The sequence below is a fragment of the Octopus bimaculoides genome, chromosome 11 (assembly GCF_001194135.2).
Source record: "Octopus bimaculoides isolate UCB-OBI-ISO-001 chromosome 11, ASM119413v2, whole genome shotgun sequence".
In the NCBI taxonomy this organism is placed as follows: domain Eukaryota; kingdom Metazoa; phylum Mollusca; class Cephalopoda; order Octopoda; family Octopodidae; genus Octopus; species Octopus bimaculoides.
This window is the reverse complement of record NC_068991.1, coordinates 34,109,556-34,126,501: the sequence shown is the minus strand read 5'-3', so window position 1 is coordinate 34,126,501 and position 16,946 is coordinate 34,109,556. Positions and strand designations below refer to the sequence as shown.

At 35.1% G+C, this 16,946-nt stretch overlaps 1 protein-coding gene across 1 annotated transcript in view; it reads left to right on the top strand.

Annotated features, from left to right (window-relative positions):
• LOC106880823 (galectin-4) overlaps positions 1-16,946 on the top strand; it is a 124,810-nt gene that overhangs the window by 12,089 nt on the left and 95,775 nt on the right. The window contains exons 3-5 of the mRNA XM_052971968.1: positions 7,764-7,852; positions 8,982-9,189; positions 9,393-9,509. Of these exons, the coding sequence (XP_052827928.1) occupies positions 7,764-7,852; positions 8,982-9,189; positions 9,393-9,509 (414 nt within the window). The remainder of the gene's footprint in view (positions 1-7,763; positions 7,853-8,981; positions 9,190-9,392; positions 9,510-16,946) is intronic.

The window sequence follows — 16,946 nt, the reverse complement described above, 5'->3', positions numbered from 1 at the left end:
AAATATACCCAAATTTAAAATGATCTAATATAATGATATCATTCATTTGGTATGTGTTGAAATATATCAAAACAATTTAATTCCACACAAATATATTTTACTTTACATATAATTTATGCGTTAATTCTATTTACTGAAACTTGCTAAACAGCATATTTTGCTTTAAAGTAGTATCTCCTTGTAGAGACAATTGTCAGTAATAATACTGTTTCCATTTCTCTCAGCCAATATTTTTACATTAGCCTTCTTTCGAACTCTAGATAATGCAACACACAGCTGACCATGTGAAAGAGAATTGTGTCAGAAGATATATTCCAATTTGTTCAAAAGTCTGTCCCTTTGCCTTATTGCGCATCAAACAAAAGCTGACTTGACAGGTAATAGCTTGTGTGTAAGTGTGAATGGAAATTCCATTTCATGTATCTCATGAAATGGTATTCTTAGGATTAGCAGAGTTGATCCTGCATAAGGACCAGAAGCAACCTCAATCTCAATAACATGATCATGTAAACTGACAATGATGTAGCATCTAAATTTCTCAGAAGCATTATGCATCATTTTTTCTTCAGTTTGAGAAAGTGTGGTGGAAACCCTGATGGTGTAAGTTTGTTGAACTCGATTGGGCATAGAGTTTCATTATCAACTGTATCTGAGCTTCAGTATATTTTAGCTCACCAGAGATCCTGGTCAACAGAAAATCATTCACAAATTGTGCTGCTTCATTTGCTGGAGTAACAATGGTTCTATTTGCAAGCCACATAGGGTTTGTGAAGTTATTTTTGAGGTCAGCATATACAAAATCACATAGATCTGAAAAAGTACCACTTTTAAGGCAAAGGTCATTGGGTAGTTTGATTTTGAATTCACCTAAAGGCAGTGATCTGGCAGAATCATTAGCACACCGGGTGAAATGCTTACTGGTATTTTGTCTGTTGCTACATTCTGAATCCAAATTCTGCCGGGGTCGACTTTGCCTCTCATCCTTTCGGGGTCGATTAGATAAGTACCAGTTACTTGATCCCTTCCCCCAAATTTGAGGCCTTGTGCTTCAAGTAGAAAGGATTCTGAATTCACCTAGACAGAAATGTTACCATTTCCTACATCAAGAAGGTAATTAGCAAACTCTCTTTCATCAGAATGACCATCTGTAAGAGGTCTTAGATTGGTTGTCAACTCCATTACTTCCACATGATCCCAAAGAAAAGATCTCTTTAGTGTTGCATCAACAATTTGTGATCTGACATTGTTATTTTGAAGTAGAATATTCTCCTGTTGAGATACCCTAACCAGTCGGTCATGTGTAGTGGAAACAGAATCATGTCCACATCTCTATGCATATTCAGACATCTGTTTCAGTCGCTTTGCCCTGGTTTCATCTGATTCAGTTGCTCATCTTCCTCTCTGCCATTGTGTCTTTGCTGCTAAATTTTCTTTATCAGTCACATATTCTATAATATAAATTGAAGTTGGCTGACTGTTGTATTCTTTCTTGTCTTGAGGTTCACGGCCAAACAGCTGGGTGGATTCGCATGAAAAAAGGCACACATGTGGAGACGGGTGCATAGATTGGATTGCGCTTTCTATTTTTTTCCTAGCCCCCATACTTACAGAGAAAATCGATTAAAACAACCTGCATGTATGTGAGTGTGTGTCACTGAAGCCATTCATATATATATACATAATAAATAAATAAACTGAATGATAAATTTCATTTATCGCTCTCTTTCTTTTTTTCTCTCTCTCTCTCTCTCATATACACATACACCATCAACATTACTCTCTCTGTCGCGCACACCCCATCAAACATACACACACACACACACAGACATATGCATGCACATCAATTCTCCCCTCTCACCACAACTTCAAAAGAAGTTCAGTCATAAAACTGTCCATGTCTCTTCATTTGCTGGCCACTTCAAATGATTGCCTTTCTTTTCACTTGTCCAGCCATTGAACGAGAGATAAAACACAAACCAACTCCTGCTAAATCAAAAGCTTCATACTTGCTGTGCCAACCAATGTGAGTCAATGGCACACAACTTCACTCACTCACTCTAGCTCTCTTTCTTACCCTCTTTCTCTCTCACATACACGCACGTCCATTTCATATATCTTTCAATTTCTGCTCTCTGCAAATAAAATTTTTATGGATAAAACTGCTTACAAACATTGCGATTAATGTATAATTTCTTTCTATGTTCATAATTAAATAAATCTTTTAATGATTAGACAGACGTCCAATAGAATAGCTCTCACAAACAGACTATGTACAAATTCTTTCTTCACAACTCCTGAAGCCATTTTCTGACAGGAGGGGGTGAAATCTTCATACAGCTGGAGGCTCCAATCGAAACGGGACATGAAATGATCAGGTTGAGAAATGCTATTATAGATTATGCCTAACCAAAGACAATCACAGCCACATCATCCAAACAGACCGGGTGAAACCGGGTTTAGCTGCTAGTTATATATAAATGAAAGCTCATTAAAACCTATCTTGTTTAGCATGCTAGAAATAGCAGCAATCACATAGTTATTATTGTAAGGCCTATAGCATTCCAAGTAGTCATACCAACAAAATCACTTCTTCATTTAAAAAAAAATTATACTGATATATCAAAGAATTTTCATTAAATCAAAAATATTCATTTAACAAACTCCGGAAACTGATTATATTCTTGAAATTGTGCCTTATATCAAAGTTATACAGCTCTTTTGTGTAAACATGAAATGAAAAAAATCATATAAGTGAAAGCTCATTAAAAACTATCTTGTTTAGCATGCTAGAAATAGCAGCGATCACAAAGTTATTATTGTAAGGTTTATAGCATTCCAAGTAGCCATACCAACAAAATCACTTCTTCATTTCAAAAAAAAAAAAAATTACATCGGTATATTGAAGAATTTTCATTTTATGAAAAATATTCATTTATCAAACTCCAGAAACTGATAATATTCTTGAAATTGTGCCTTGTATAAGTGAAAGCTCGTTAAAAACTATCTTGTCTAGCATGCTAGAAACAGCAGCAATCACATAGTTGGCTGGTGGACAACTTTTGTCTTTCTAATGCTGATGGTCAAACTGAAAGCTTTACTTGCATTGGAGAAATGATAAGCTCCTGTGCTTCTTTGACAGATGTTGCAACAAATGTATCATGATCAGAAAACAAAAATTCATGTATTATTGCCATTCAAACTATTGTTCTGGCTTTAAAGCACTGGTGATTGAAGAGGCCACAACTGGAAAGAAATTGAAATTGAATACCTGAATTAAGATAGCCATAAGTATAGTGCAGCATGACTGAGAAGAAAAGCATGAAAAGAAGTGGTTCTATGACACAACCCCCTTTTGCGCCATTTGAAACATCAAAAGAGTCTGAACGCTGACTGCTTGATAAAACATGCTTTCATTCCTGTATGAAAGGAAATGATGACTTTTAACATTTTATGAGGCATACCAATTCTTTCGAGAACTACACAGAGATCATTTCTATTAACAGTATTGATCACTTTGGTTAGATCTATAAAAAACATATTTAGTCCCTAATCTTTCCCAACAACTTTCTCAGCAACTTGATAAAGTGAAATCATATCAGTGTTACTGTGGTCTACTCTGAAACTGGATAAATGTCATCGATATTGTGCTCAATTATTATGTTAAGAAATTATTCTTGCTAGGAATTTTCCTGCAATACACACGAGAGAGATGTCACATGAGTTAATGCAAACTACTTTTCTTCCTTTGTTGTTGAAAAGACTCATTATGGATGCATCCTTGTTGTTCTGTGGTACATGTCCAAAACTCCAGATGACTTCAAAAAAGCTCAAAACTCTTTTGCACCAACTTTTTGCTACTATATTTGAAGAGTCCATGTCGAATGCCATCTTTACATGATGCTTTGTTTGATGACATTTGTGTTATGGTATCTTGAACTTCCATTAAACATGGTTCAAGAGACATTTCCAAAATTTCTGGTCTTTGAGAAATGGAATCAGCTACACTTTCATTCATGACAGAATTGGAATTCCTGACAGCTTTCTATTGGGAAGAAAATTAACCGTTTCAGTCAGAAGAGTCTAACTATCAGAAGGCAGAACAGAAGTTGAACCATTTTTTGAGACCTACATAGAAAGCTTTGGAGCTTATTCATTGCTTCAAAACACTTTCATTCTTCTGAGAGCAGTTTGTACCTGTTTCTGCATACCTTGCATGCTCACTTGTTGATGTTGGATTGTTTATCATTGATCCAAGCCTTGAGTGAATCATTCATCTTTTTGATAAGGTACTGAACATCTTGATAAGGTGCTGTTATTAAACCAATCTTGATGTTTCCTGATATCATCAGTTATTTGCACTGAATCAAGAGAGGTTTCAAGTTGATCAGATAACTATTTATTAATATGGCTGTATTTCAATGGCAAAACACTGATGCATTTTAATATGCTAAAGATCAATGTCTGAAAGATAGCAAGTGATGTTAAAGTCCTTCTGTGATTATGTAAACAATCAAATGTCAAACCTTTGATCTCAGATGCATCCATATTGTTTTGTGGCTCTTTGTCTTTGAGTTGAAAATATTGGTGATTGCTAGGCCAAATTCTCTGTAAAGTGAAAGAAGATATAGACCATTTGAGTTCATTCACTCTATTCCATGTGAACTGAGAATATTAGAATGTTTGGTGGTCAGCACCTACTTGAGCATTGAAGTATCAACAATGTACTATCCATTATATATTGAATATGGTTACTAATTTTTTCATAAAATATTAATTAAACATCCTGCCTCCCACATTGTTATTTCTCCCATTCAGTTGCCAATAAGTTAAATCATTTGATCTATATTAGATGTTGATAAAGCTTATAATACATTCACTTTTTTATATTTTATTATAGTTAGACTGAGTTTAAATACAATGGGAATTCTTACCATGTCATATCTCATTACCACGTCAGCATTTCTATCCTGCCCCTCCACTGTATTCTTCCCTTTGCCCAGTATGGACTTTGTTCAGTTATCAATTATACTGGTACTACCATATCCTGATAGTTCTCTCTTCTATAATCTTTTCACAGTGAGGGTATGCCTTGAGAACAATATGCTGGAGTTTATGTTTTAGATCTACGAAGTGATATCAAAAGATTTCTGGACTAGTTTTGTAGCACACCAACAGATGGCAGCACACAGTTGCATGCACAGTGAGAGCTAGCAGTGAACTTCATGAGACAATGTGCTGAGTGACATTGCTGTGTTTACTTCACAAGTTATGAAATTTATGCTTTTGTGATCATGTGTATACTGTAGTCTGTGATTTTGTCATGGACAAGAAGTTGGAACAAAGAGCTAACATGAAATTTTGCATTAAACTTGGGAAGTCTGCTACCGAGACATTGAACATGCTTTGGCAAGCTTACAGTGATGAGGCGATGACTTGACACAATGTTTCGAGTGGCATGGGTGCTTCTAAAAGTGGAAGAATACCCCTGGAAGACAATGCGTGATCTGGAAGGCCTGCCAGGAGCATCACTCCTGGAAATGTGGTATTGTGCATTGGGAATTTGTCCCTCAGTACCAGACTATGAACCGAAAATACTACTGTGATGTTTTGAAGCATCTGAAGGAGGACATGGATTCTTCATGACGGCAATGCGTCCTGTTGCCAAGCTCTCCTCACTCATGAGTTTCTCACCAAAAACAACATGGTATCATTTCCACATCCACCCTATTCACCAGATTTAGCACCTCTCTCCCAAAATGAAAATGCAGCTCAAAGGTTGCTGTTTTAACATCATTGTTGAGATCCAGAGCAAATCACAGAAGATCCTTGACTCGCTTATAGAAAATGACTTGTAGCTGGATTCCAAATGGCAGGAATGCTGAGACTGGTGTATTGTTGTACAAGGTGACTAGTTTGAAGGAGATTATATTGAACGTTAAGTAAATAAGTTATTTTTTATGAAAGTGTTGTGGCGAGAGTCATTAACACCCTTGTGGGATTGGAAGAATGGACTAGCTGAACTCTTATAAAAAGTAGTGTATTGCTTGAGATGAGAGAAGTCGTAGGAATTGTTGAGATTGTTGAGAGTTTTTATTTATTGGATTATCATGTTTAGTGGAGTAATTCAAAGTACATCATGTTCAATTTACTCTATGAATATATAACAGAACCTACATGGAATGGTATGTGCTCTCCAAGTGGGAGAAATTTCTTGAACAGTTCATCAGAAATGGAGGAATCAAAGGGAATGCATACATATGTATGTTTTAACAATCTACTGTTTACATTAGATGCCATCATTTAGACTTAACAATTGATTAGTTTAGCAAAAGAACTTTATGATGTTATTAATTTGGTATTTGTGTCTGAGATACTTCAGTTTGGAAGCCTTCGACAAACTAAAAAAATGCCTTATAAACTCTAGTATGCCTTTCTGATATACCCTCCCATTCCCCTTCCCATCATTGGCACAATGCATAGAACTGTTTGTAATTGCTAACTTGGTTTGGTTTTTGTTGGTCTTTGCCTCCTCTAATATTTTAGTCAGGATAAGGCCCTGATTTACTATATATTTTATTAAAATACTTGCTGTTTACTTTGGCCATGGTTAAAGATATCTTATTTAGAGAATGGGTATCAGTGATAGATGTCCATTGATGATGATAAAAGCTACATTTCAAGCATGTTGCTGAGCATTTTCTTTTTGAACACACCTGGAATGAGTTGGTTACATACAGGGAAATCTAGTTGTGTAACAGAAAGTTAACTATTATACATGAAGCACTGTAAAGGCAGTTGTGTATTATGTATCTTGAAAAGTGAACCAGTTGATATTTATAGCAAAATGGGTCATGATGATTGTGATGATGACGATCAATAATTAAAACTATTTGCTGTAAATTACCAATTTACAATTTTATACAGTCTATTGAAATATTTTACATACATTAAATGTTGAGATAAGTTGAAAGATATAAATGATCTAGCTTTGATATGAAATTAAGTGATTAAGCAACAATATGATATTCACATTAGAAAGGCTGTTGATAGAAATATCGAGAGAGTGAAGATGACAGGTCATACCACATATACATTAAATAGTTCAAGGTGTCAGTAACCACTCTAGAGTGTGCTGTTTGATTGTTATTTGTGTTAGTTTTTTAAAGTTGTTAACTACTTGTTTTAAATTTAAAAGTAATTAAAAGTGGCTGTGTGGTAAGCAGTTTGCTTCTTAACCACATAGTTCTGGGTTCACTCCCACTGTGTGACACCTTAGACAAGTGTCTTCTACTCTAGCCTTGGGTCGACCAAAGCCTTGTGAGTGGATTTGATAGACAGAAACTGAAAGAAGCCTGTTGTATATGTGTGTGTGTCTTTGTGTCTTTTGTCCTCCACCACCACTTGACAACTAGTGTTGGTGTGTTTATGCCCCTGTAACTTAGCAATTTGGCAAAAGAGACTGATAGAATAAATACCAGACTTTTAAAAAAAGAAAATATAAGTACTGAGGTTGATTAGTTCAACAAAGTTCCTCATGGCAGTGCATGGCTGCAGTCTAATAACTGAAACAAGATAAAAGATAACCATAATTTTTAAAATGATCTCTCATGTTTTCTTGCAATAATAATATACTGACATTTAATCATCATATAAGCTATTGTTCAAGTTTAATATTATATTCAGTACATTTCATTGTGTCAGTACCCACTTTGGACAAGATAGATTATGATGATTTTTACAATTATTTTTTAAACTGTTTTCAGTGTATTCCATACGTTGGTGAAATACCAGGTGGTCTACAATGTGGAACCCTTATTACTATACAAGGCCAAACATCACACCATCATTCAAGGTAGATTAATTTTGATCATTCACTTTGGAAAACTAATCTTAAATCATTAATAACACATTATATCTGACTTACTATTGGGTCTATGTTATTACTAATTTTTCAAATAATTATTTTAATGAAAAACTTAACTTTTACAGCATGATTCTAATAATTGTTTCATGAATCATGGCATGCCATAGACAATGTGAGCATGAACATATGGATGATTCATAAACTGCTGGACTATTAATTCTGAGTTCATAATTAGATTGCTATATACATACATTTTATTTATAAAAGATTCATTTTTCAGTTGTTTCAATTCACCCTGACTTACATTTTCATGTTGAGTAACTGAGTTAGAGTTTGTTCTGCCTACATAAAGCAATCATTCTATAATGAAGATGTTTAATGTGGATAAATACAATGTGAGATAGAAATTAACTGGTAAGCGACAATTTATTGTCCATTATAAAATACAATGATTGCCATATGTGAATTAACATAACACAACAAGGATGTCTGAGAACTTCGTGGTTAGGCTGGACTGTTGATGGTGTGGAGACATAGTTAACATACTGTTGGTGGTGTAGAAGCAGTTGTTTAGTCTTCATACAGCAATGAAGTAGACAGGCATCTGGTGGAGATGAGAGCGGACACTGGCTGGTGTTAGGACATCGTTGCTGGAAATAAGATGTGTGTGTGGTCAGTGGTGAGTGCCAAAGACCTAGAGCAGTCAAAAATTGTCCTTATAGGGAATAGTGGACTCACAGAAGCTGGTGAAAGTTTTTCCATCAAGAGAACACATGACCTGTTTTAGCATATCTGATTAGTTGACGGTGTAAATAGGCGCAATTGTTTAGGGGACAATTTGCGCCTAAAAACTAACCAATCAGAACCATGGTTACAACCTAGTCTTTATAGTTAAGTATTCTCTGCTATGGCCAAACAACAACTATAAATCAAAGGGAGAGAATAATTTGCTTTCTTATATTTTGTTAATCTGTTCTGCTACAATTCTTATAATTCAGGCAGGTAACTAATTTTGTAAAATAATTCTATTTATTCATTCTAATACTGAAAAATCAAGGTAAATTGTTTTTCTATTGCATAAAAAGTCTCTAGATAAATATTTTAACTATTATTTCAGATTCTCCATTAATTTTTGTTCATCACCAATTTCTGAGCCTCTTCCAGACACTATTTTGCATGTTGATCTTCGTTTTAATGACTTCTGCATTGTACGCAATTCACTTTACTGGGGAAGTTGGGGTTCAGAAGAACGCGATGGATGCTTCCCTCTGAGAAAGGGAGAACTTTTTGAAGCAGTCATATTGGCTGAAAATAATGGATTTAAGGTAAATAATAGACGACTAATTTACACAAGTGCTCATTTGATACAGTTATTGAATTATATACATGTAGTATTTTTTCTTCAGTTTTCTTTTCTTTTCAACCTCTCATTAGAAACTGCCTAAAGTAATTCAAATCATATTGTTCAGACTTAGATATAGTGAAATTATTTGTTTTATAAAAGGACAAATATTTTCTTTGTTTTTAGATTGCCTTCAATGGAAAGCATTTTGCTTATTTTGCCAGAAGATATCCGTTATGTCTGGGAAGGTTTTTGATAATTAAAGGACATGTCCATATCAACTTTATCAGAATCGGTAAAAACGTAAGTAATATTCTCAAGTATATAAAAGAAAAGAAATAATCATGTAGAGTTCATGTTGCAAGTGAATTGTCAACTATAGGAAGCTAAAACCTTACTAATTTACCTCTACTTTTTGGTACTAACCCTACATAAATAATGTTATGTTTGCTTTTGATTAGACAAAATGTGTGTATATTTTAGAGAGTGAGAAGTGCAGATAATTAGGGACTTGAAGCTAGTTTGTAGTCTTGGTTAACAAGGACTTTTTGTATTTGTTGTTCAACTTAAGTTCATCTCTGATTGAACAAGCCTGCAATCAAAGGCTTTCCTGCCAGGGCAATTCTTGCCTTTGTTTTTTTTTATAGTGTTCTAAGTACGGCATTATCTGATGTGTGCTACCTTTTTTAAAATGGAAATGTGATTTGAGGAAAAATTAGCTGCTATTACAAGCAAGTCAAGTGCAAAGAAGCTTACTTGTAGGCTTGACAATTGGGGGTTTACCTCTATGAGAAAGAAAATTCAAATTGATAAAAAAAAAAATCAGTGAAGTGAAGGTTTCAGGAACTGAAACCAATCTCTAATTAGTTTCAGTTTCTGATGAAAGAAGACAAAGTATTTTATATAGTAATTTAATTCTCTAGTATCCATTCTTACAAAACAATGCAGGAGATGCCAAACATGTTAATGAAAGACATTAAATTACACAGTAGTGCTTTTGAAAAGTCTAACATATGAAATAGCTTGGTTCTTAATTTTTGTAAGTTCATGATGCTGTGACTTGGTTCACATAATAGTAGGAAGTAGGTCTCAGAAATGCCAAGAATGTCCCTGCAATAGAAAGCATCCTATCCAGAAGAGGATTAGTGTCATATAATTATGTAACATTGTGATCTTGACTAAGCAATGATCTTGAAATTGCATCTCAGGTAAATTATTCCTACTCAACAATGAAATTATATCCATATTAAAGATTGGAATAGCAGGTGTTTATTTTTAAGTGGGCAGCAGTTTCCAAATTTATAGTAATTATATGCTAAGATCTCTATGTATTTCTGAAGAATATTATTATAATGGTTGGCCTAAAAGTTTGTTCAGTTTTTTAAATAGAAATAAGACAGGAGTTTTAAACAAAAAAACAATTTATTCAATCAATGACATAATTACTGTTTCATTCTATCTTGTGGGCAGATCTATTATTCACTGCTCAAAGAATTTTTCATCTTTCCTGGTTAGAAACTTTGCCAGGTGAATTTTTACATCCTATTCAGAGTTGAAATCTATCCATTCGATGAATTTTGAAGAGACCAAAACAGGTGGAAATTTGAAGGTGCAAGATTGGGTGAATATGAAAGGTGCAGCCCTGTCATGCCCCAGTAACTTCTGCTGTGTCTGCAACGAAGTGTACAGTCTGGCATAGTCATGATGAAAGATACATAACCCTGCAACTATTCTCTTCAAAAACAGATCGCTTTCTTCTTGTTTCTGCAATGAATTGCAGATGGAAAACTGTTGGGCAAGGTTAGCCTCACTTAAGTGATGTGGGACCCAAACACTGAGCCTGCTGACATAACCTAGTCAGTGCAGATAATTTTCAGCACTCGATTTGGATATTTAGAGAATATCTGAAATCTTCATGGTGTTGCCTGTTGCATCTGACCCATCTTCCATCATTAAGCATTCTGATGCTGTATCTATGTGGTTCTGTGCATTTATCTACAACTGTTGCTGGTTGCCATGTGTTATTTTTGTGATGGACAGATACTTTGCTACCTATAACTAATTCAGAAAAGGTTTTGCTTTTCTATTGTAGTACTGTTGTCATTTACTTCTTTTGACATTTAATCCTTTCTTGGATTTGGTTGTCTTTTGGGTTGTCAGTGTTCAACACAGTTGGAATTCTTGTTCTTATTTTCCTATTGAACAAGATCCCTGCTGGGGATGGTATGTGACTGTCCAATGGAGTTACTCTAAGGTATAGAAGAGCCATTTGACAATCCATGTCTCATTGTTTTGCTTTCTTCGTTGTATTTTTCATTACTTGGACCATTCTTTCTATGAAACCATTCAATTGTAGAAATCTTGAGTGGGATGTCATGTGGTTGAATTCCTACTTTGTGGTAAAGTTGTGGAACTCATTTAGCACAAAGTATGTGGCATTGTCTTTATACAGGCATTGTAGCAAAGATTGCTTTGAAACATTCAATGCAGCTTGAGCTAGTGATGCTCCTCTTGACAAAAAACATTTTGTTGTATAGATCGGCAACGAATAAGAATTGTTGACCATTGAAGTCAAAAATGTCAGCTACATTATTTTGGAACAGTCTCATTGAGTGTTCTTTTATTATCATTGTTTCTTTGGCATTTCTTCTTTGTTGCTGGTTGCATATTTCTCATGACTATACCAGCTTTTTGATGTTTTTGTTGATGCCTTCAATAAACACTATTATACTTCCAATAAACTAGTTTTGAGCTGACACTTTTCAATTCCTTGATGTGCATCATAGATTCTCTGAAGAACATTGTTTTGCATATTTTTTCGTATGATTATGCATTCACCCTTTGGCACTAAACTATCCTGTACTGACAGAAATTCTTTCAATGACCAATAACTTCTTGTAAGTTTCAGTACATTTTTCTTTGTCTCTGGGCATCCATTTATCATTTGTTTTAGAATTTTCAGTTCTTCATCTTTTGTAGTTTCTTGGAGCTCATTTACTTCTATACTTATATATCAACAGTATGTATTGTGAGACCTAGTTCAATTTCAATCTCTTGTGCTGACTGTATTCTTGATAAATAGTCTGGAACTCTTATTTTTTTACCTGGTTTGTGCCTGATTTGAGCATCATGCAGTTGTATCCTTAACAACATTCTCTGCTGTCTTATGGGTGCTTGTGCAATGTTTCTGTGCTGTATGTTTTTCAATGATTTGTGGTCTGACTCAATTTGGAACTTTTTTCCATACACATATGTATGAAATGTTTCACAACCAAACACCACTGCCAATAGCTCTCTTTCTATATTTTCATATCTTAACTCAGCATCAGTCAGACTTTTACTAGCAAATACAACAATTTTTCCATCATTGATCAGTGTTGCACCTGGGAATAACATACTAGAATCTACCTGGATCACTGTCTTTGCATTAGGCCTGAAATAGCTAGGCAAATGTTTCCATAAATACAGTCTTTCAATATTTGAGAACTTTTTCCATGTGTGTCACACCATTGCCATTCAATATCTTTTCCTGAAGAGTGATTTTAGTGGAGCTGTTTTAGTACTGAGCTCTGGTATGAAAGGGCATAAATATTGATCATACCTAGAAATTGCTAAAGTTTGTAGGCGATAGGGCCACCATCATTGGATAACTCTATCCCGTACAAATCAATTCTCTTCAATAAAAACGAAAACACTGGATAAATTGAATAACAACATAACAAATATTTATTATGAGGTGCTCAGCCTACATCTCAGGTAACAGAATAGCCAGGTCGCACTTTATGGTTGTTGTGAAGATGGTGTCGATGCCGGATGATTAAGTCATTCTTCAGCCTCTGAAGTAGCTTGCGTTGACTCAAAGGTAGAGTTACGGAGCAGCTCTTAGTGACCTTGTGTCTCCGAAGCTGCAGCACTAAGAGGTTGAGAAAAGGCGGGAACGCTTTGATATAGGGTGACCATGCATGCGTATGAGGGACTTCCTGCATGCCTTCCGGAAGACATGTCCCTGCGCATGCGTGGACGAACTTCCCAAAATGGCGACTGCTGTTAGGCGTCACTACAAATTCTTCACAGTTTGTAGGTGTAGGTTTTGTTTAGATTACATCACATTTTTCTGGATCGAGGTAAGAACCATTTTCATTCTAGATAAGACCATTAAATTTGATTTGTTTTTGTCCCACTTGGCACTTGCCTTTGTTGAAAACTAGACATCCATTGTCCTTCTCAAGTTCTTATGATATTCTCCAATTGTTTTTCCATATATGCAAATATCATCAGATATATCAATGACTCCTGGTGCAGTTTCCTAGTATTTAGTCCATTTTTTGCTGAAAAATTTCCAGAGATACTTTGAGCTCAAATAGACACTTTAGATATCTGTACCTGTCATAAGGTGCATTGGAGCATGTAAGCAGACTTGATTAACTATCAAGATGTATTGCCCGGTACCCATGTTTTGCACCTAATTTTGTGAAATATTTAGCACTTACTAGTTTGTGGAAAATTTCCTCTAAGGTTGGGGTTTTGTGGTAAGTTCTTTTAATGCATTTTTGCAATAGTTTTAGATCTAAACGTATACATAACCCATCATTTTTCCTTGCTACATGCAACTGCATTCACCCAGTTTACTTTTGTGATCACACCAATATCTTCCATTTTATCTAATTCCTTCTTCAATTCATCTTTCAAGTGCACTGGATATGTTTTTGGAAGTTTTACCACTGGTGTGGCATTTTCCACTATCTTTAAATACATCAGGGTATTTACTTTCAAAGTCTTGTATGTTTTGCAGTTGTTTTCTTGTATCAGATGTTATACTACAGCTGATTTGCATCAAGCTCAACTTTCTACAAGGCCTTAGACCTAATATTGTTATATCATTGTGACACACAAAAGAGTTGGCTTGACAGGTGTTAGAATTTGTATGTGTGTAGCGTGCACTTGAGTGAAATTCATTTCCTCTCTATTAAATATACATACATAGGAATGTAGTAGATAACAGTTAGCCTTTGGCTGCATTTTGGATACCATTGTGTCCACTACTCTGATTGGTTGCTATTGGCGCAATTTGTCTCTTACTCTATCACGCCAATATGCAGCATATAACCAATCAAAGCCCCTAAATAAGGTCACATGTGACAGCCTGTTTTCAACTCAGTTTTGAGTCTACAACTCCGCATAAAAACCCAACTTCTCTTTGTCTTGAGGTCTTTCGGTTCCAGACTTTTTAAGGTCTAGCCACTGACCACACAAGACACAGCCAGTTTCAGTAACAACACAACAGCAGCCATGTGGAGACTCACCAACTTCGTCCAACAACATTTGGCGACCTCCATCTCCGTTGCCACCATCGTCCTAACATCAACATCTCTCTACGTACACAACTCAACAAGCAACTTACCCTGGTTACAACACTGCACTGTTCATGAATTACTTCCGCATGGATCAACAGTGAATATGCAACCTGCAAGAACTCCTGTACCAAGTGACCTAGGCAGCAGCATCACAGCCATAACTTCACATACGACATGTACCACAACCGGCTCTGCATCATTGCCGTAACTTCTTGATACAAAATTTCAAATTTTTTGTCCAATTGACTATGAACTGGTATTTATCATTTTTGTGTCTATGAACTTACACCTCACTTTGATGGCTATAGACTCTTTCCCTGTCTCTTCTTCATTGCCATCGTTATATGTTCTTAACATGCATATGTCTATACCCACATACACATGCATACATCTCATTCTTATGATGGCCTGTCTATTATTCTGTATATATGACGCACACACAATCACACATGTTAGCATATTAACAAATCTTCTCTTAAACATTCTACCCATTTGTATCTCTTTTTCCCTCTGGCACATATATGCATTATTCTATTTATGTTTATTGTATCGACCGTGTGATGTACTAAGGAGTCATTCTCCTCACCTCACTTCGCACAGACATTACAAATTGGTGACCCATTCCAGCTCCTTGAAACTACATAAATAATTATAATGGGAGACGGTGATACTCCACAGGTATTATAAACCTTCCATTCCATTATATTTGTAATTCTGAGAACTGCTGAACCATGTTGTGGTATCCTGGTGCCATTCACTGCCCATAAGGTAGTATGTTCTCTTTTGAGACTTGTTGGTTTTCCAGTATTTTTATCAATCTTTTGGGGACACATCTGCTTGTGAAGCCTGAGTGGTAGTATATTTTCATTGTCCCCAGTGTCTAGTTTCATTTCTATTTTGTATTTTCTATCATAGGAGTCTTTACAATCTATAATAGCAAGTACTAACTATTACTGAGACTTTTGTCTTTATTTTCTGTAGTGTATGAATACAAGTCTTCTTCTTGGTCTGAACCATGTTCTATTTTTAAGTGGCATTCACATTTTTCTTATCTATATTTTGTTTTCTATGCCTGTACAGGCTTTGTTTTTTTTGGTCCTGTATGTGTCTTGTTTTCTGCTTCTGTGTGAACTGAAGTTGTTGTTTTGATATGTGGTTGCTTTTGTAAGGCAAAATTTCTCAAAATGGTGTAGTTTCTGACATTTTCTGGATTCTCTGTTAAAAATGCATTAGTCTTCTTTTCTTTTTCTGTGAGCCTTCCCACATCTTCCACACTGATTGGTATTTTTTGTTGTTACTTCATAACATGTACTTGTTTTCTTTACACTGACATCATTGTAGCATGTTCTGTGCTTTATTGTCGCTTCATATGTCCTTATGCTTTTAATGCTTACCTCTAGTGCAAGATTTTGATTATTTATGATGTTTCTTTTTTCATCTGCCCATTTTAATCCTTTTATTTGTTCAAGGATTCTTTCATCTTTCAGCTTTTGTTTTTAATGTATATTCATCGATTGAGTTTTCATTTTGCTGTATTGATGAGAATTTTAATCGTTCAACCCATTTGTTTGGCTTCTGTATCAAGTGGGCTTCAAAAATTCTAAATACGTTTGCTAAAGATTCTTTCTGCTCACTAGTAATGTTCACATTTTTCATTAATTCATGGCAATTTGTTCTTTGTTAAGCAAGATATAACAGTAATTTAGCTTTTCTTCCATTTTGTTAATAATAAAGAATGAATTCATGAAGTCAACCTATTCATTCAACCAATCTAAAGTTGATAATAAGATTATAGATGCCATCATTTTTGTAGCCTGCTGTTTGAGTCAAATTTGCTTAGGTATTCAAAAAAAAAAAATGAGAAAGAATTAACTATTTTACCATATTACTATCTCTTCATGACTGGCATTTGTTCCTTCTTTTTCTTTTAATTTTTAGGTGTAACTGGCATATTATTGTACTGCTGCCACTATGTCATATTGTTTACAATAATAAATAAAGCAGGCACATTTTGCATGCATTTTGTTGTTAGAATTGAGCTATTTATATATACAACTAGCAGAAATACCCGGCGTTGCCCGGGTTATAGAGAATAATGAAATCTAAAAACGCCGTCTAGACTACGCATCATCTTTATATATAGAGATGTATATACACACACGCACCCAAACACACGTATATATATGTATATCAATATAAATATATGAAAGTCAATGAAGTTTCGTAAAAGAAGGTGATCATGTACATACTTTCTTGCTGTTGTGATTATAACACCTCATTGTAAACTATGTTCCTTGTTTTCCCTTGTGGAGCATATACAAATAGGTTTTTTGTTGCTGCCCACTCTTGAGCAGCCAACATACAGTTGTCCATGTGAGAAGCAGGG